This window comes from Lates calcarifer, linkage group LG6 (genome assembly GCF_001640805.2).
Source record: "Lates calcarifer isolate ASB-BC8 linkage group LG6, TLL_Latcal_v3, whole genome shotgun sequence".
Taxonomy (NCBI): domain Eukaryota; kingdom Metazoa; phylum Chordata; class Actinopteri; family Centropomidae; genus Lates; species Lates calcarifer.
Genome location: NC_066838.1, coordinates 16,718,088 through 16,737,969, shown reverse-complemented (window position 1 = coordinate 16,737,969; position 19,882 = coordinate 16,718,088). Strand labels below are relative to the sequence as shown.

Below are 19,882 nucleotides of genomic sequence, written 5' to 3'. Positions count from 1 at the left end.
CTAGAGCAGTACAAGAATAAAAATGCTGCTGCTGAGCTTCCTGATATTCTTAGCTCTCACACGTCTTTTGACTGTCCTTCTCATGCCTTCTCTCGCAGAAAAAAAAAGATGCCTCTTGTGGGTCAATATCTGCCTAATCGGCTGCTGGTTTGTAATTGTCCATCAGCCTCATCAAATGTGTGTCAATCATACTTTACCGTGGCTGACGCCTTGACAGCTGTCAGAGTGATAATTATGGAAAGTGATGGAAGATGTCAAGGTTACTTTCCATGAGAAGAGGACAACCACAATATCCTTCCTGTTCATTTTCAAAGTGTAGGTAATGTGTCATTCTCTCTTGAAGTGTCTGATAAAGGCAAAAAGAAAAAAGAAGAAAATATGCAACTCAAATACACCCAGTTGTGTTGATTCAACTGTATGATTGTTTTAGAGGCTGCAATTTGTGCTGCTGTTGAACAGTATTGCAAAGAGGTGTGTCTATTGTTTAGCCTACCCTCATTAATTTTAATGTGGTGGGCCGTTTGTTGCAGGGCAGCACCACAAACTACAGCCTCAAAAATGATCACACAGTTGAATCAACACAGTTTCAACAAAAACTGAACATTATAACCTTCATGAAGGGGATTTAATGAAGGACTGTTGTATTTAAGTGCATTAGTTTTAGGTTGGTGTAGCTAATAAATTGACAACTGACATCTCACCATGCTGTTCAAAAATGGCGGGAAATTTGCTCAATGCACTCTGAGGTGTGTTTTAAAAACCCTGACTGAAGATTATTTTAAAACAAGTTGTTTCTGTCACTAAAGTATAACCTCTGTTCAACTAGAGGTGAGAAAGCTGAACATAAAACATAGTGTATACTTGACATAAATGAGATTGTGCCCTAGGAGAAATTTAAAAGCTCTATTGCACTTTTATTAAATATATTAAAAAACATGCAGCAGGGGATTTAAACACAAAACAGCACACAGTCAAAACACTGAGGCTGCAAACACAATCAATAGATTTTCAGTACAGAATGACTTGCCAACAGCTGTATTCAGCACATACTGTACAGTAGCAGGTGACTAAACAGAGAGGTAATGGTGAGACTACAGTGGTAACAGTGCTTGTAGCTAATGTGACAAGTTGCAAGTTACATTTTCAACACGCCACATTTCATGTTTTTTCTCTCAATATTTGATATTAAATATTAAATTTCCTTTTTCTCAATAAACAAAGAAATGCACATTAAATTAAACAGCATATTGATAATCAATTGTGAACTTGCAGAGAAGAACATCACATTAATGTAACTCATTGGGATGTCACTACATGATGATATTAAAATGCTAAAATGCACTTTCTATGCATGCTCTCATTCTGATGCCTCATTGCATCAGTTCAGACAAGCATGTGGGTGAATGTTGTGGAATGCCACCACACGTCTAGGAAAATTCAAAAATGATCCTTAGAAGAGCAAGGCAACAGGCACTGACACTAACAAACAGATCTCATTTGTTTCAATACTGATACCATGTAAAAAAAATCAGGCACTAACAAGACACTTTCTGATATGTTCTGCATTCATGCATCCACAGCTCAACACCCATTTTTTTTTAAACAAAAAAAGTAAACAATCCCATTTACAGCATGAAAAAAGAGGCATAAATCAGGATGTGAAGGACTGAAATAAAGACTTAATCTGTGTTTGTTAAATGCAGATGACCCACTTTCACAGCAGTAATAAGATGCACGACTTGCCTGTTCACTGGTCAGGTTTATCCATAGTAAAAATATGTAAATGAAGAACATACTGCATAAATAAATACGCACCACAAGTGCATACTTTTAGCTGTATAATGAAAAATGTTTTTTCAACACCCTTTTCAACTGGTTAGGTCAGCATCCACAGAGAAGGAAAAGGCAGGCTGAACCAGAGAGCTAAAAAAAAAAAAAAAAAAAAAAAGAAAGACAGATACACCTACACATTTTCCGATTGAATGGTCCTTCAGAAAGTGCTCGTGGCAATGGAAGTTGAGCAACACTACTTCATGTTCTGATTTTACTTTTGTGAAAGTTGTGAGGAAGGTATGTGGTAAAAATAACCTTAAAAACTTGATTTTTTTTCTACAGCTCGTGCAAATTTACATTCACTTGTGTCGTCCACAGTACACGGCTTAAGGCTAGATATATCTTTTCAGAACAAAACATGTCGGCACATTTTCGATACAGAGATTGTCACAATTTAAATACCAAAATAAACTTCAACTTTCAAACTTACTGAACATATAAAAATATTTCAGACTTCTTCACACCACTTTCCACAACTTATTTACACAAGATTAAATAATGTAATTTAAAATTAGAACAAGGTGACTGTACATTAGCAACGTTTGTCCTGTTCAGTTTATATTTCCCTTGTTTGTTCCTTGAAGGACAAATGTTATGGCCCGATAGAAGCAAAGAGTATATCTTTATATTGTCCTCCGAGGGGCACTGCCCTGAATCACCCAACAAGTGAGTGCACTGTCAGTAATTTAATCAGTAACTCGGCTCATCCATCTCTTCGTCGCTCCAGTCAGGGGGGGCATCTGTTCCAAAGTATCGATCTCCAAAGTTTCCTACAAGGACAACAAATGTTATAACATCAGTAAAATCTGTAAAAATCGGAGAAAACATTGTGTAAAGGTCAAGGACACCGCATGGAAAAAATGAAAAAATAAAAATGCTGTAATGAGAAACACAACTTCAACAACACAACAACACTCTTCTTATTTTCCCTGCATTACTCACCTATGCCTGGTATGATGTGGAAGAGATCGTTGACTTTCTTGTCGACAGCTGTGGTGATGATTTTGACCTGTGGAAACGCATAGGCCACTGAATGAACTCCCATTTCAGCCATTAGCAAGGACACCAGCAGGATCTTGTCCTCCTGAACATCGTGGTCCTGAGGAAAAAACAAAAACAAAAAAACATGGCCATGAAAAACTGTGTAATGCACTTCACTCAAGGCAACGTGTCTTTGTGAATAATCAGGTGAACCTACCAGCAGCACTCGTACAGCCATCATGGCAGCAGCTCCAGTGGACACGGTGCAGTCCATCAGGATCACGTGATCTTCGCTGATGTCTTTCGGTAGACGCAGGTAATGAAGCTGACAGTGTTAAGAGACAGGATGTGGTTTAGTACCTAAATGTGACATACATGACCAGTACCTATATCCTGTGGCCATATCGTAGGTGGTATCATGTTAAAACCCTCAAACCTGTTTCCTGGGGAAGATGTGTAAATAATTAAAAGATAAAAACAAACAGGACTTTGCCAAATTTCAAGAAACTCAATGTGAGATATTGTTAAAGAACATGTTAATATACATGAGCACATATTTATTATGAAAATTACCATATTTGGGACATTTAAGAACAATAATGTGTGCAACATGTTCAACACAGTTCAACATAAGAATGTGCAAAAGGTTTTTTTTGTACCTCTGGTTCCCCCGTGTCCTGGTTGGTCTGGATGAGGATCTTGCCAATGCGGACATCTTTGCAGACGGCCCGCAGAGCCGGCTCCATGGTCTCCCCGGCTCGCAGGATGGACACGCCTGTGATCTACAGAAAAACAAAGAAAAGAAAAAAAATTAAACATAGGTTAATTGCATCAGTTTAGGTAGAGGCAAACTTCTTCTGAATGGTCTTTAAAATGAAAAAGAAGAGCTGAGAAAAACGCCAGGAAGTAAATGGGGTTCACTCACCCTCTTCCCGTGGAAAGTCCTGCCTTCATAATCCTCTCCCTGGGGGGTCTGGACTACGTGGACCTGAGATAATATTAAAAATCATAACAGTGTGAGCACCGTGCTGATCACAGCCCTGTATTGTGTTATAGAAAGTGTATTTGTGTGTGCAAACTCTCAGTCACCTGTTTCTTATGGTTAAGTCATGGAAACTTTCCATTGTGGTAAAATTGATAAGTTTCCTTGCTTTTGCCGCAGGCCACTATGTGTATGTCTATCTGATTCTCATTTCAGCAAATATAAGCACTTTCTCTTTTCCATTGATCTTTATCTTTCAATATTTTCCTCATTTCTAGGCCACATACTGTACTGTATCTCACTCTCGTGCTGTAACTTGTCAGCATCTGTCTATCCATCAGTTGTCTTATGCTTTCTCTCTCTCACGTCTCTATTTAAACCCAGGTATCTATTGGTTCAGAGTCAACCTCCTTAATACGGAGGATTACAGAACCTTCATGTAGTGCTATGAATTAACAAACAGTGTATCTTAGTGTTGGGCACCTGTGAGGGGAGGAAGGACAGCGCTCGCTCGATCAACAGACGCATCAGCCTCTTGGAGTAGAAGATGAACTCATCGCGGCTGGTTTCCTTATTTCTAAATGTGGTGATTAGAAAGAGGCAGACACAAGTTTTATACTGGTGGCAGCTGCTACTCGCTTCACATTATTTAAAATGGAAACAACACGTAGTTGTTAATGTAACCAATCAGATTTCTCAGCTTTTACCTGATAATAGTGTGCATACCCCTGACCTGGGGTGTGCTCTCCAGAACGCTGAGGGTCTGGGGGAGGGGTTGGGCCTGGTGTGCAGATGCAAGGGCTGCCCTGTAACCACGGTAACAGATAGTAGAGCGGGGGTGGTGGTGTGTGTGTGTGGGGGGAGTGAGAGAAGCGGGAAGATGGACAGACACGTGAAAACAACAGACATGAATACGAGTGCAATTAACACTTCTCTGCACGCATGTGTACGGTTTGTGCAAGTTCACAAACAAACGTGCACACACATACTGTATGCACACTTAGAAAAAACACACACACATAAATGTGTAAATACATGCACAAATCATTTTTTCAGTAGTAGTTAGAGGAAAGTTGATAATGGTAGTGTGTAGCCACTGTAGCTGGAAAAAGAAGACAAACACAATTGCAAAGCACGCAGCGCTAGTGTTGAGTATTTCAGCGGAAAATTACACCAGCACAGAGACCATGATAATGGAAAAAAACATCAAGAATTAAATATGATTAATTTCAAAATAAACATAATATATACAGATTTTAAATAAAGGAAATTTTCACTGTGTGACGTAAATAAAAATGCATGAATGTTATTTTCCATAGCAGGTCTCTACTAACTGTAATAACACCCCAGTATTCCTAGCACACTTAAGCTTCTAGTTAGCCTAGGTCTACTCTGGGCTCTACAGGAACACACTGTTAGAAATACTCAGTGATGCAGTCATGTTGACACTACAGTCTCCACCATGTCACTGCGATAAACATTAGCCAGATGCAAAGAAAAGAGAAATCATAGCAAATCTGCTCACATATCCCAGCGAAGTTTCCTCTATGGGGAGAGTTTTTCGATGAAACACAACAACAATCACAATGGAGGAGACACAGACAGACGAAAAAAAAAAAAACAACAGATAAGAGGAGGAAAAAATGAGAAGAGACACAACATCAGGTGGATGAAGGGATGAGGGATTATCTCACACAGTGAAAAGTGTGACAGCTGAGACTTTAAAATGTCAGACGTCTCTGAAATACGCTTACCACTGAGGTAAACTGCCATTTAGAGTAAAATAATATTTCCTGGTCACAATACTGAGGAGAATGTAAGTAACAGGCCATGCTTTATAAGATCTTTTGCAAGTACTAGGGGTAAAGAGAGCACAATCGAGATTTGGATCAGAATTTGATATCTAAATGTGTGCATCCATTGTGTGTACGCGTGGGAGGTGCACAAGCTACCGTGCGGCTGTCACTCTTTCACCATGTAGAAGAGAAGAGGTTGGTATTTCAGCTCACAGGCCCCAGCACATCCTGTGTCTAAAGACAGACACCAAGCTCACTTCCTCTCTCTCTCTGTCTCAGATACTGTGGCCGACATTCAATGGAAAAACTCAGCGCTTTGTAGTAGGGTATTGGAAACTTTCTCTGTGGCTGAGGTATGTGATAGTCAACAATAGCTGTAGCAAGAGCTTCCTCTCTCGCGCTTTCTGTTAGAGTCACTCTCTCTCTTATTCTTGTTGCCGCTGAAAGGAGGGGTCAGTGACTTGACTCATTGGTGTATTTTTAGACACAGAAGGCAGGAAGAGTGTGAGTTGTCATTTCTCTAAAAGGTAGAGAGAGGGAGAACCAACATCTTTACATTAAATGCTGACTGCACCGTACCACTTCCAATTTTTTTGATCTTGAACGCTCCACTGTCAAATGTTGACAGCAGTTTTCATGCAGTTTTTATATTTATTCCAAGCTGGTGTGGACTAAATCTGTACAATGTTTTGGCACAGTCTCGTGACTGATCCTTAATGAGCCATATTTGGTTTACAGGTACAGCACAAGAGTGCCGCCTGGTGATGTGCCATAGCAGCCAGCAGATCAGTGGAGGGTTAGAAGTTGGTTTTGCTGCCCTCTTTTTCTCTCCCTCCCAGTAACAAGCTGGAGCGGTTGGGGGAAACTAGGCAGATGGAGAGGAAGAGAATGATAGACAGGATAAAGGCCACTCTACCTGACGCTGAGCTCGCGCTGTGAGCCATGGAGGGATTTGGGGTGGGGGGTGGGGGTGGGAGAGAGTGAGAGAGTAGTCCATCAGTAGCATGAGTGTTACTGTGTGTGTATGGCGGGGGAGGAAAGAAAGCAAAGTGCACTGTGGTACAAAGTGCTCCCCGTGGGCAAAAATGTGCCTTTGGTGACAATTAGTACATGTTGCACATCAAATCCAAAAGTACATGCCATGAATCAACACTATGAACCATGGATGTATTATTTCTAATAGAGTTGTACAATTAATTGCACAGCATTGTGTATCAGGATTAAATGGTTCCACATAAATAAAGTGGAATTTTAAGTCACATAAAAAACAAATCAAAAAAAGATGTCTGTTTGATATAGGTAAATGAAAAAATTAACCACCACCAGGGGTTAACACTTTTTCCTTTTAAAATAAATTCACAAATTGGAGCTATAAATGTGTGAAAACTCTAAATTACTCTCATTCACTTACTGTTTTCAGCCAGTACCTTATTACATCAGATAAATGATTCACATCACTCTATCCTGAATGCATAGTTAAAGGGCTACATTCATATTCACTTATACAGTATATTATCAAAAAGTTAGAATTATAAGACATCTTAACGCCCCTTTCTTCAGTTGAATTTGAAAAAGGAGGGTGACGATGGGGAGAGGCAGAGAAACCACGTCAGAAAATTTGTCAAACGTTAAGAAATTGAAGTCTTCGTTGTAAGAGTGAAAGTACAATGCTTTGGTTTCAGATTCAGACTCAACAAGTAATAACTATCAAGTACAGCTGTAGCTATCCCAAGGAGTAAATAAGTAATACTCACTTGTAAATTAGGACCCACTAAGACATGCAGGCAAGAGTTAATACTTTAACTGCACCAGCAGCAAAAATTGTGAAAAAACATGCGCTCTGGCCCATATTGTGACGATTTAATAGCCTGAAACTAATAAATAACTACAGTCAACAACTGTTGTCACAATATTTAGAAAACTAATCTAATTCTATGAGATTTTTTCATTCCATTTTTCCTGGATAAGCCCAGAGCAATCATACACATTAATAATCCTTCCTTAAAATCTATGCAGTACGTTTTACCTCCACTAGAGGGAGTAATGGAGCTGGTAATTACTGACAAAAAATTGAGGGCTGGTTGCAACTACACAACTTCTAAATGCAGATCATGTTCAGGTTCAACCATAAAATATAATGAGTCAGAAACCAAATAAAACAATCAAATGACACCAGGAAGGAAGAATGAAGGGCCACAATGTTCTACGAATGTACTTGTGAGTGTATGTGTATGTAGGTCTGTACTTACCTCCTCCAGCTGACTGTGGACATGCTGGACGATCAAATCAATGGCGACCATGTTGCCGCCACCTGACAGAGTGACAAAAAACAAACAAACAATTATGTTTGTTTGCGAGTGTCTGATGTTGTTTAACAGCAGTAAAATGCAAGATGCACTTGAATACAGCAGCTGTGCTATTGCACTGTAGTGTAGTATCATTCAAGTTGTTTGGTAAAATTGAACCTGTATGTATATAAATATGTGTGTGTATTATTGTTTACGCACCACGTGGTACCACAATATCAGCTAGACGCATGGTGGGCTCAATGTACTGCTCAAACGCGGGCTTGACGAACTTGTTGTACTGTTTGATGACACCCTCGATGTCTCGTCCCCTTTCTGAAATGTCCCTCCTCAACCGCCGCACCAACCGGATGTCAGAGTCTGTGTCCACAAAAATCTTCATGTCCAGCAGCTGACAGGAGGACATGAAAGAGAGACAAACTGTTTAGTTGAACATAAAGTTTTCTAACACATTCATACAAAGAGGACATTAGGAAAATGGCAGGCTAAATATACCATCTTGGTTCTATTTTTAGCTTGTGGTGTATAAATCAGCTGACATATACGCAGACTTTGATACATCTCTGATACCAGTGGATATATCAGTTCTAACCCTAGTTCATCCTAATCCTACTCCTTGTTACTTGTGAATATTTTAACATTTAAATAAGAGATTGCAAATTTCAAAGACTTGCAAAGCTTGTTTTAGCATAGATAAGACCAGTTGGCATAGGTTAATAAAAGTGAAAAAAAGCTACTTCTCAGTCAACCTATTACAAAGAAAAACATGTTTGACCACATGCACAGATAACAGTAAGTCTGACAACAGCACCTTCCACTGACCAGCTGAACATGTTAGAGGATGATAACCTTGCCATACCTGCAACAGTGCTTTATCAGCGAAGGCCATGATTCCCTCAAAGATGATAACACTGGCTCCATATACGGTTTTCTGTGGTGGACACATGTACATGTAGCATTACGGTACAATGTACATACAAGCAACAGCATGTGAACAGTACACACCTTGGTATATTGCAAAAGCATCACGAACAACCATAACTGACAGGGTCCACTGCTGAAAGAATGTCTAACTGTAACTAATGGATATTAAAATATGAATACAAGAAGAGAGAAAGCACAATGATGATTTGTTGGTGACCATCTGGAAAAGCAGATTTGCAATGGGGCTCTAAACCTCCAACAAGGGAGATTAAAAAACGCTCTTAGGTAATCGAGAAACTGAGATTATATGCACTAACTCTGACATGCACCTCATTAACTTACAAAGTGCACTGCCACGTGTTTGGATGTGTGCATTCATCCTTACCCACTCCTTCTGTCTCCCATGAGTCGTAAAATCATACACAGGGATTTTCACGCTTTTGCCCTGTTTGAGTTTGCGCAGGGTGTGTGTCAGCAAATCAAAGTCAAAGGCGTCAGGGTGGTCAAAGTTGTAGTCATTACTGGCAGCAAGGGTCTGCTCTTCTGGGGACAGGACCTGAGGGCAACCATTGAAACAATGTTGGAATGACTTTACAGCAACCCTGCCACAACAATGATGCTTTCCAAGCACAATACAACATGATTTCCTGTGCAAAATACTTCTCTGTCTCTCAGTCTCTGGCTTTTGCTTAGACACACATAACATTAACATTAGCATATCAAGAATAATAAAAAAAAGACTGATAAAACGTCATTACATAAACATGTTCTAATAAAACAAACATAACATGCTCAAATAATGGTTTGGCATATAATTTACATAAGCTTGTGCAAAAACACTTCGATACAGATCACTGTTCAAGAGCAGTTGAAGTTAGGAGACCTAAATTTAGGAGAACATCATGCGCCACTGTGACGTCTGTACCAGGTGGTGTGTATGTGTGTGTGTGTGTGTGTGTGTGTGTGTGTGTGTGTGTGTGTGTACGTGTGTGCCCTTAGGGTAGTAGAGCATTAAAACCCCAGACCTGGTATGTGACGGTTTAGAGCAGCAACACTCCCTTCTCAAGTTAACTGATTACACACTTAATATGATTACAGGGGGCTGTGAATGAGCATGAGGCAAGCCCTCGTCTTTCCAACAGAAGAACAGGAGATATGAATTTAAAAAGAGATGAATTCCATATGAATTTTTTTGGATGCCGACCTCTGGTTATGCAGTGTAGAAACAGGCACTTGCTGAGGGCTACAGTACCACTGGTCAATGGTAAAACCCTCCCACTCTGAGCCGCTGCTGTCAGATTGTGACAGCATTACATAACCAGAGAGTGGGTGGAGGTATAGAGGGGCATGAATGATGGCTCTTGCTTGATTGCTCTCCACCACTCTTTTTCTCCCCAATTCGCTCGCCACCGTGCTTCTCTGTCGACTCATCCGCCCTCTAATATTTTATCCTTTCTGTCTCCTTTCTCTCCACTCACTCCTCTTATCCTCATTTTCCCTCTGGGATTCAAAGTGAATCCTATTTTCTTGCTTTCACTCTGTCTTTTGCACTCAGTCTCACTCTTTCCTACCTCTCCTCCAGGCTACTGGGGCGTTAGCAGCCATATAAGACAGAGATGAAGTAATAATAAAAGGAACAAGTTAGTTCTTAGACTTAATCTGATGCCAATATTTTAATCTCTAGAATCCCAAAGCATTTGGCTTGATGTGAAGACTTGCATAAACATGTCAAAATTCAGATCATTTATATTTTACGTAACAGGCATCTGATATCCTTACCTCACCCTACAGCACTCATAAACAGGTATGTGGCTGCATGCAAACAGGCACAGACCATCATTACATACAGCACATACTGCACACACATGCACACCTTGTAAAAAGAGTCCATTGAGAGTAGCACAACCCATGGAACATCTAGAGCTTCAATGATTTTCCTGGCTACGGTTGTCTTTCCTGAAGCGCTGCCGCCACACAGACCTGTGAAATGAAAACATGAAGCAATGTTTGAATTTATTTTTAATTGCAAAAGTGTCATTTTAAAATACCTTTGTCTGGTGGGAATGTACTAGCGCTACCTTAACAGGACACCCTGTTGAGATTGCTTTAGGCTACTATCTGCATGTAGAAAGGCAGGCAGAAACAGAGAGCCTGGCAGTCTTCAGCACAAACATACCCATTAAGAGGTGAGGTTATTTTCAGAAACTACTATTCTCCTGCACAAAACACACTCCTGTTTCCAATACCTCTCAGCAGCAAAGCAGAGCCACCTTTAACTCAGTTAAAATTTCAATAATGACACTGAATGAGCTTGTCAATATCCATTAGCAGTAAATATGGTGATCGCTTATTTCTGCAAAAGACCCTTCTTATCTTCTTATACAGGGGCTCAGTTAAGTTTATTTCCAACAGGTAAATACTTCTGTATCCACTGGACTGATATAAACTCTCTAGTCTAAGGGTGCTTTTTTTCCCTTCTGTTTTGAGAACTCACTCTTAAAAAGATGTATTAGCAATGTAAGTCTATTTGTGTTCTGAATGACACAGCAAATTTACAGGAGGAAGTACACTAAGTGAAACCAAAATATAGAAGCAAAAGATAAAAGTCATGGCTGTGATATTGCAACATGCATTTCTTTTACGTGACGTACCGATGACAAAGGCCTCTTTGGACTGTGTTCCATGTTCGTTGTACCAGGGTGGGCGTCCAGCGGTATAGATAGTTCGTTTGGAGGTGCGCAGGAGAGGAGGCTCAGATTTACACTGGCTAGTGGTCCTTTTCCTGGGTGACAGGCCTGTGCTTACAGAGGGGAGAAGCCGGTCTAGTGATCCCTCACCACCTCCACTGTAAAGCAACAAACACACAACAGAGAACACCATCACTGGAAGACACATTTAGTTATTTATTTGCCTTTTGTTGTTGTATACTTTATGAAACTGGACAAACTGCTGGTGTAGCATACAACTCTATACATGTTTAAAACAAGCAATTTCTTGCGTCTTTTGCCAAGGCTTAAGCTAAAGCACTGTCACTGTGAACAATGTTCTCTTATCAAGTGGAGGGTGATAAATGGTTTTTGGTCTCAATCTGACAGGGGTTCTTCTTCATTTTTCTAGACCAGCACAGCGGCATGGTAAAAACCACTGCTCTTTAGCGTTGTTGTGTTGCATTTGAACAGTGGTAAGAAACAGGAAGTAAGACACTGAAGAAACGAGACAGTCATGCCAATAAAACACAGATGTAATCAACATGATCATCTTTAATAAGAGTAAAGCTCCTTCCTGTTAAAGCATTCCATTCAATTGTTTCATTGTCCTTCCAGTGAATGATGCATGTATGCCAAACAGACACACACAGACAGACAGACGTCAGTTCGAGTGTGTAACTGTGGACTGGATATGTAGATGGACTTCAAAGAAAGGTGACCCAGTTAACTGAGGGTAAACAAGACTAACGTAGCGTTGTGTTACCCCATCATAAGTTAATGTTTAGTTTTTACACTTCTAGCAGGTGAGCTTTGTCCAGTCTTGTTGAGTATAAGTGCCTCACGTACCAAAGTGCACAGTCATATGATCAATTCGGCAAATGAACCATGTATGCATGCAATACGCTGAGGGTGTTGCCAATGATTAAGACAGATGCTATTAGGGATGGGAATCCAGAACTGTTTCCAGTTGAAAAATAATCCTCTGAGCCTCAAGGGAGGACTAAATGGTCCAAAACGTGGCTTCATGTCACGAAGAAGGATGACGACGGTGCTCGCTGGAATATCCGTAACATGGTCATTTCTAATACAGGGCTCGACAGGGCCAGTTAAAGTACTGACATAAAAACAAACTAGAAGTGAATTTCACATTATTTCTTGTGATATTGTTGTTTTGCCAATGATTTGTCTCTGACCATCTCCGTTATTTACCGCAGCAACATCAAAATAAGCATCTGCGCGTCTATGCATTAACATTGAAAGACAGTCACCGCCTGACGCGAATGCGAGCATGTTAACTGTACTCTGCTGCCTCATCAGATTCTACTGTCAATTTTCTTCTTTTCTGTCATTGATAAAATGTTTTAAAATCTCTGGTTCCCAGGCAAAAGCCACCCAAAAACACATAAATTAAGCCACAGAGTTACTTGAGGGAGAGTGACAGGGAGTATGAGAAGAGAAGGGAAAGAAAGTTCCAGCCACACTGGTGAGACAACTGGAGTTGATGATCCGATAATAATTTGGTCTTTTGCCAAATATGCAGGTGAAGTATAGAAATGACAGTATTGTTTTGCTTGTGAGGTGTCATGGCAAGATGCTCACACAGTGAAGGAATGACTTATGTATTCTGATGTGTACATTAACCAGGAGATCAGCTAGAGTTTTGTTACAGTGCAGGGCTGGCTAACAGTTTACAAAACATACTGTCTGCTGACAATGATAGGCTAGCAGAAAATGCATAATGATTATTCTGATAAGCATTTGTTTATTGTAGGGATTCTCCACTCTTCAAGGGTCAGATAGCAGAGTGTTTCATAGGCTTTGACCCCCCAAGAGAACAGTGCCTCACACAAGTTGTGTGTGAAGAGGCAGAAAGCATTCATTAAGAGTGTAAATGTTTTACTGCATTAAAAGCAATGTTCCCAGGCCAGAGGTTACATTGGTGGGGCCAGTGATCTTGAAAAGATCACTGGAAACACCAGTAATATGCTGAAACATATTTTACGCAACATGGTCTTAGATTACAGGAATGCCATTTATTTGACACAGTTGCATTGGCACTGAAATACAGAATGGATAATGGCACTGGTAATAATAAAATCTTATCAATTCCCTTCCCTAATCGTAATGATGTGCTACAGAGAAGATAAAAAAGGTCCACCTAAACAAATGACAACAAGCTCATTCAAAGCAGGTGTGAGGCTCAATGGGGAGCCAGGCACAGAGTGAATGTGCATAGACTATTCGAATCAATCATGTTGGTAAATCACAACTGCATGACACAGTAACAAGCCTGATGACCAAATTTCTGAGAGAGCTTTGTGTAATACTTGGTTGCATGTGTCTTGTATTTCAACATCAAAAAACTGCACAGACTTTTGTAACGACTTTTCAACTTATCTTGAAATATACTGTAGTTAGAAAGACAGTTAGTTTTTAATTGTCCACCTAGAGAGCAAGACTTCAGTTTTGTGACATTATCAGAAGAAAGAGAGAGTGCAGATTAACACTCAGTTAATGGTTGTGGCTAATTATAATTAAGAGAAAACAGCAGCAGTATAATGAACTAGTGCTGAACAAACCACTAGAGCTCAACTTCCCTAGAAAACACTCCACCCCTTTTAACAATGTAGTCTGACAAAGTCTGAGACATCTGTGGTGCATTATCTACACAAAATATGATAGTCCAAAGACAAAAACTACTTGGATATCATCAGTGAAGCATTCACTTTTAATTTACTGATGTCACAAATATTAAGTTGCACAAGGAATACCAGCAAGAACAGTCACCAAAACAAATGCTGCCTTAGTTGTATTACAAAAACAAGTTTCTGTGGTAAGTCTACCCAGGTAACAGTTGCTAGCAACACTTACTGCAGTATGCGAGCCATCCACACTTCACCCAATGACGACTGTAAAAAGCCAGATGCCATAACTACAGGAGGCTGTGTAAGAGAGCAGTCAAAGATGTTCCTCAGTCTATTTTTCTGTTATCCAGTCAACTCTTGGCTCCCATATCTTTTTATAAGCCATACACCTCCCCAGGTGGAGTGTCGAGAGGTTGGAGGTGAAGCAAACAAGAGAGAGCAAAGATTTATCTTATCGCACCGGAGTCACCTGAGCTTGGATGAAGCCAGGGAGTGAACTGAGACTGAGAGGGAACATTGACCACGCATGAGGCATAACGCACTCCAGCTGGGTTATCAGTTAAACCAAACCACCATGCCATAAAAGATTAGCCTAGTTGACTATGCTGAATCATGCCCTTGCTCAATGGTTACAGTGACAGTGCTCAGTGCTCGTAAATATTACATACCCTGATCTGTGAATGCACCTTTGTTAAAAGAAAAGGTTGACATGAGGTCACAGTGCAGGGTACCTGAGATCAGACATGAGGACCACTGAAGTCAGTCTATGGTCAGCAGTTGTCACGGACAATAATAGTAGTAAATAAGACACAGGGTCACACAGAAGCTGCTTCTGTTTCCTGTATTAGAAAACCTTGGTTGACACTGTTTGGTTTAGACTGCACATACATTTGACCCAGCCCAACCTTAAATCTACAGAACATAACAACAACTTACCAGTTCACTTTATGTTAGGGTAGGGCAGGGCAGACAGTCACTATGACAAATGTTAAAAATATTACAGATAAATATAATGATGTGGTATATCTTTGAAACACTAAATATAAAATAATTAAATTGATGTTCACCTAAGTGAACTGTACTCTACTTTTGGTGCATCTGACAAAACTCCTCAAAGAAAACACAAAAAACTCTTTGCTAGTTTTTAATTACAATTTGCATTCAATCATTAAGTTGTGCAACAGGATTCTGTAAAATGATTAAATGAAGAATGAAAACGTGATACGATCATATAATTCCATAATGATTTCTCTGAAACTTTGGGTGTCAGCACAAAAGCAGCCGCTGTCACTCACATCAAATTAGTGTCACTAACTAACACATGCAAACTTTCCCAAAGCTTGTCAACAAAAATCTTGCGGCTATATTCCAGAGGGCTGGAGTTGTCTCTCCTGTTGATCCGCATTTTGAATAGAGAACACTTGAACCTCATCGAACAAAACACTCAACTGTCTAGTACACCTGAGGATATTAGAATTGAAGGAAAACATGAGAAATATATAAATAAATAAAATACACTTACCTGCCATCAGATCGTAGAGTCCAACAGCCAGATATTCTAGCTCCTGAGTAACCCGGTAGAGAGTTCATGCCCGGAGACTATATTATTGCAGCTTCCACTTTGTGTACTTTGCAAGTTTAGTCTTTATCTTATACTTTTGCCTCAGTTTATATATATATACACTCGAGTACAGTAAAGCAATCTACTGCACTCTGGTACAACACTTTCAGAGAGAGAGAGAGAGAGAGGGAGGACAATATAGAGGGGGATCAACTTGGATGAGAAACGAAACTTTAAGCATCTGTTTAGCTTTCTGTTTCTTCCATTCAGTGCGGCAAAGGAGGGAGAGAGAAAAGGCACTGCAGCTTCGTAGACAGAGCGCTTTCAGAGTGAAACTACAGCAAAGCTTTTCCCTCCTCTTTCACTCGCTTGCCACTCCTCCCCTCAGTCGTCCAGCCAACAAATGTAAGAGGATAACCTACCCTCCAGATTATGTTCATTAGGTGGTATTAATAGCATCAGGTTAGAGCCAGACCTTCCCACTCCTGGCGCGCACACACACACACACACACACACACACACACGCTTATACATGCCAAGCTTGGGTCATCTGTCTTTGACAGTCAGTGTCGCAATATGTGGCCGGAGGTGAAAGAGGGACCAGGAGGGAGCGACAGAGACACCAAGAAATAAACTGGGTGGGGGGTGGAGGGACTGGATAATAACACAGTAGGAATAGACAAACAGACAGCTATAATTTCCCTCTGTTGTTGACGCAGTTTAGTGAATTCACAACAGACATGCTTCAGGGTGTGTTGGGGAGGCGAAGTGAGGGAAAAACAGAGAGGGGAGAGAGGGAAAGAAGACGACAGAGGTGAAGGGGAGGCGATGTGCTTTTTCACCCTGCAGGGACCCGCCATGTCTCTGTGTGACTTTACACCAGAGTCTGGAGACGTCAGTACGACAGCAAACACACACATACACATACAGAGCTGTCCCCTCTCTAACTTCACACACAGGGAATAAACAGCATGATGAAACCCAACACTATCTCTACTGCTCTGTCAGCTGACAGTCTGCGGAATAGCCCTGGGCAACACGTACATGCAATGAACAGACACACATTCACACATGCACACACTCACACTCCTCCCAGGCCACAACTTGTGGAGACAAACAAATCATTATATTCAGAGATCAGGGGAGACAGACTAATTCTTCTCCAGCGCAGCAAAAACAAACCCCCAGAACTGCACAGGCCACAGTTTAAGAACCACATGGCTTAGAGAAGATATGATTTAAACCAACATTTAAAGTGTTTCCAAATATTTAGACTGTGGACTTGAGAAGACCTCATTTCTGCTACTTCCTCATTGAAACCACAGGAGAGGAGACACAAGGGAATTCTGTGTTTTTCTCTAATCTTCACCATAGTTTTGGGGACTCTCACTGTCGCTTTAAACTGCAGTCAGAAGACAGCTGTGAAGCAAGAAAGCCACATCGAAACGAGAAGCCTGAACTGGTTGCTATGCCAAACATTCAGCTATCTCTCCATGGCTACAGAGGCCCACAGCAGAGTTTAAAGGCCCTAGCTGATGTAAAACTTCACAACATTGTACAGACTATTTATTAAATGCAGCAGATAATGTGGAGCAAACCCATTTGACTCTAAACTTTTACAACTCATTTAAATTTAAATAATTTCAGAACTAAAGAAAATGGAAAATGGAACACACATTTCACAGAGGCCATGAAGGTATAAAATATTTTAACATGACCTGAATTCCAATGCTTATTTTAATCTATTTTATAAACTAGGACAGACTTATGTAAGTGGGGTGGACAAAATAACTGAAACACTTGTCCAAAATCATAAACCTGCAGCTGAATCTTATATTACTTAATTTAAAGGTCTTAATTCACCTGGTAATTTTTGAGGCCATAGTTTGTGGTGCGTTTGCGTTAGATTTGCATTACATTGATCTAATGAAACTGCTGTTTTGAAGTTGTGCCCACAAATTTCAATTTTGCATGATCAAAATAGCTCAGCTCACTGAATACCATGAGTTTCAGAATTATTTTCCTCTTTTTGCAGCAGCAAAGCAGATATGTCAACAAGGATTTACCAGGTCAAACGTGGCCATGTGAGTATATATATACATACATACATTTAATGCTTGTGATACCGGTTTAGCGAGTCTACTAAGAGTAAACCCTCAGTGGAGTGACTGATGCAGTAACACCCCCTTGTGGCTCAGTAAGGTACCATGTTGTGTGGGCTGGTTTTATAGTAGGTGGATACAGAGACCTGAGTAACTGGGTGAATATGACAGTGTGACATGTGTACGCAAATTCAGCTGCAGTGTTAGTCACCTAAATCAAATGTCACGCTTAACTGCAGCCTCGTATTGCCCTCGAGATTATGGCATTTGTTTGTCGGAAGCTAGCTCTTACTCATGCTGCAGTGCCAGCACAAAATGCCATGCTTCTCTCCTCTCCTCAATGAAAACTGCCTCTTACTTACTTCACTTCCTCTGCTTTATTCAGGCTATTCCTTTCTCCCTAGCTTTACAGGCCACGTTACAGTTACCGTACGCGTTAATGTACATTAGCATATTTCTTGTAACGTTAGCATTAAATGTTGTTGTGTTTTCCTGGTTTGAGAAGATGACAATGAAGTTGTGTTTCGAGGGGACCTCGTGTAAAACATGACAACTGTTAAAAACCAAGTGAGAGAGTGGAAAAAAAGACGGACTAGAAATACTGTCGAGATATTATGACATCTGCAATAAGCTAACAATTACAATGTGGTTTCCTGGCTGCCATTACAGCCTAATGATACTTTTAAATAAGGTAAAGTGACTGTACCCATTAAGGCACACTGTGTGACAGGTCGAGTTTCCGTGAAGATGCTTAGTCCAATTGCCAGTGAAAAAAAATAAAAAGTCGCCCTGAAAAACCGTTATATCATCCCAAACGTTTCCGAATAAACCCCACCATTTCCGACCATTTTACCTGCTCGATATAGAGGGAGTTTTCTCTTCGTTCTCCATCTTTGAGTGCCTTTCTTCCCTGCTAACGGCAGACATTGCTACTCTGTTGACAATCAGGTGTTGGGAGTACAGTTAGCGCTGAGACATCATGGGGCTTGTAGGCGTATTGCGTGTCAGTGTGTGAAGACTACGCCAGCATCCGGCCTGACGTGGACTTCACGCCCCAGAATGCAGCTGTTCAGATTTTTTTCCCCGATCTACAGCCAACAGCATGTACAGTATCATAATCATGCTGGGCCTTTCCCAGACCTGGCAGTGTTCAACAGGCCACGTGTGAGATGATTTTAGGCCTTTAAAAATCATTCTATTGGTATTTTATTACATAAATATGCATATAATTTTGTTTTATATTTATATTTTGTTTTTTATTTTTCTAATCACTTTTGTGTGATTTAGTTGTACAATAGATATATATCATGAAAACATTTCAAAAGTCAGTTACAACTAAACTAGGGCATTCAAAGTGTAAACATGTAAGCCTTGCTTAACCTTTCTCTAATTACAAAAGCGAAATTGCTATGATTACATTTTAGCCATAAGCCCTTTATATTTCAGACACTTTGGCATGTTATAGCAAGAAAATCACGGGTGTCGCTAATTAATGATGGCTGATTTCCATTTACGCCAATAAGCAAACGTTACAGGTGTTTAGATTCTTATTCATCATGCTATACCATATAGGGAGGTGTCTGATTGGTCCCACATTAATTCAGCAGCATCCGAAATACACAACTAGAGTCATACAGAACTATCTCCAGCAACAAAAGCAACAAGGAGTCCTGCAACAGATGGTTTGGTCCCCACAGAGCTCTGATCTCAGCATCATGGAAGTCTGGTATTACACAAGGAGACAGAAGACGCTGATAGAACCTCAATCCACAGAAGAACTGTGGTAATTTTTCCAAGATACTTAAAACAGCCTAACTGCCAAGTACCTTTTGTGTGTACATTTAGACTATGCACAAGTGTATCTGGGAGAACTGGTGCTGTTTTAAGGCAAATAAAAACTATTCATTGTATTATTTTCAAAAGCATCCCCATTTAGCTCTCACACAAAAAGAGTATTGCCATTATTGATCTTAGTCTATTATACATGCATGTACTGTATATTACAGCTATTCAGGTTTACCTCAAAGTTGACACAGTTGACACA

The 19,882-nt window shown here is 40.3% G+C and overlaps 1 protein-coding gene across 4 annotated transcripts; it reads right to left on the bottom strand.

Moving 5' to 3' along the window:
- Positions 1–889: 889 nt before the first annotated feature.
- On the bottom strand, positions 890–18,819 carry uckl1b (uridine-cytidine kinase 1-like 1b). 4 transcript variants are annotated; one of them, XM_018686023.2, is made up of 15 exons: positions 18,692–18,819; positions 11,474–11,667; positions 10,696–10,802; positions 9,208–9,378; positions 8,758–8,829; positions 8,100–8,289; positions 7,842–7,903; positions 5,322–5,341; positions 4,504–4,602; positions 4,280–4,373; positions 3,740–3,802; positions 3,474–3,596; positions 3,032–3,139; positions 2,776–2,932; positions 890–2,603 (listed from the first exon to the last, which is right to left on the bottom strand). In XM_018686023.2, exons 1-15 carry the CDS (start codon positions 18,763–18,765, stop codon positions 2,524–2,526), a joined length of 1,614 nt encoding a protein of 537 aa, XP_018541539.1. In that variant the 5' UTR covers positions 18,766–18,819; the 3' UTR covers positions 890–2,523. The 4 variants fall into 4 exon arrangements, with proteins under 4 accessions (XP_018541539.1, XP_018541540.1, XP_018541541.1 ...); XM_018686024.2 differs by lacking the exon at positions 18,692–18,819 and adding an exon at positions 15,698–17,078; XM_018686025.2 differs by lacking the exons at positions 5,322–5,341; positions 18,692–18,819 and adding exons at positions 6,509–6,525; positions 15,698–17,076.
- Between the last annotated feature and the right edge of the window lie 1,063 nt (positions 18,820–19,882).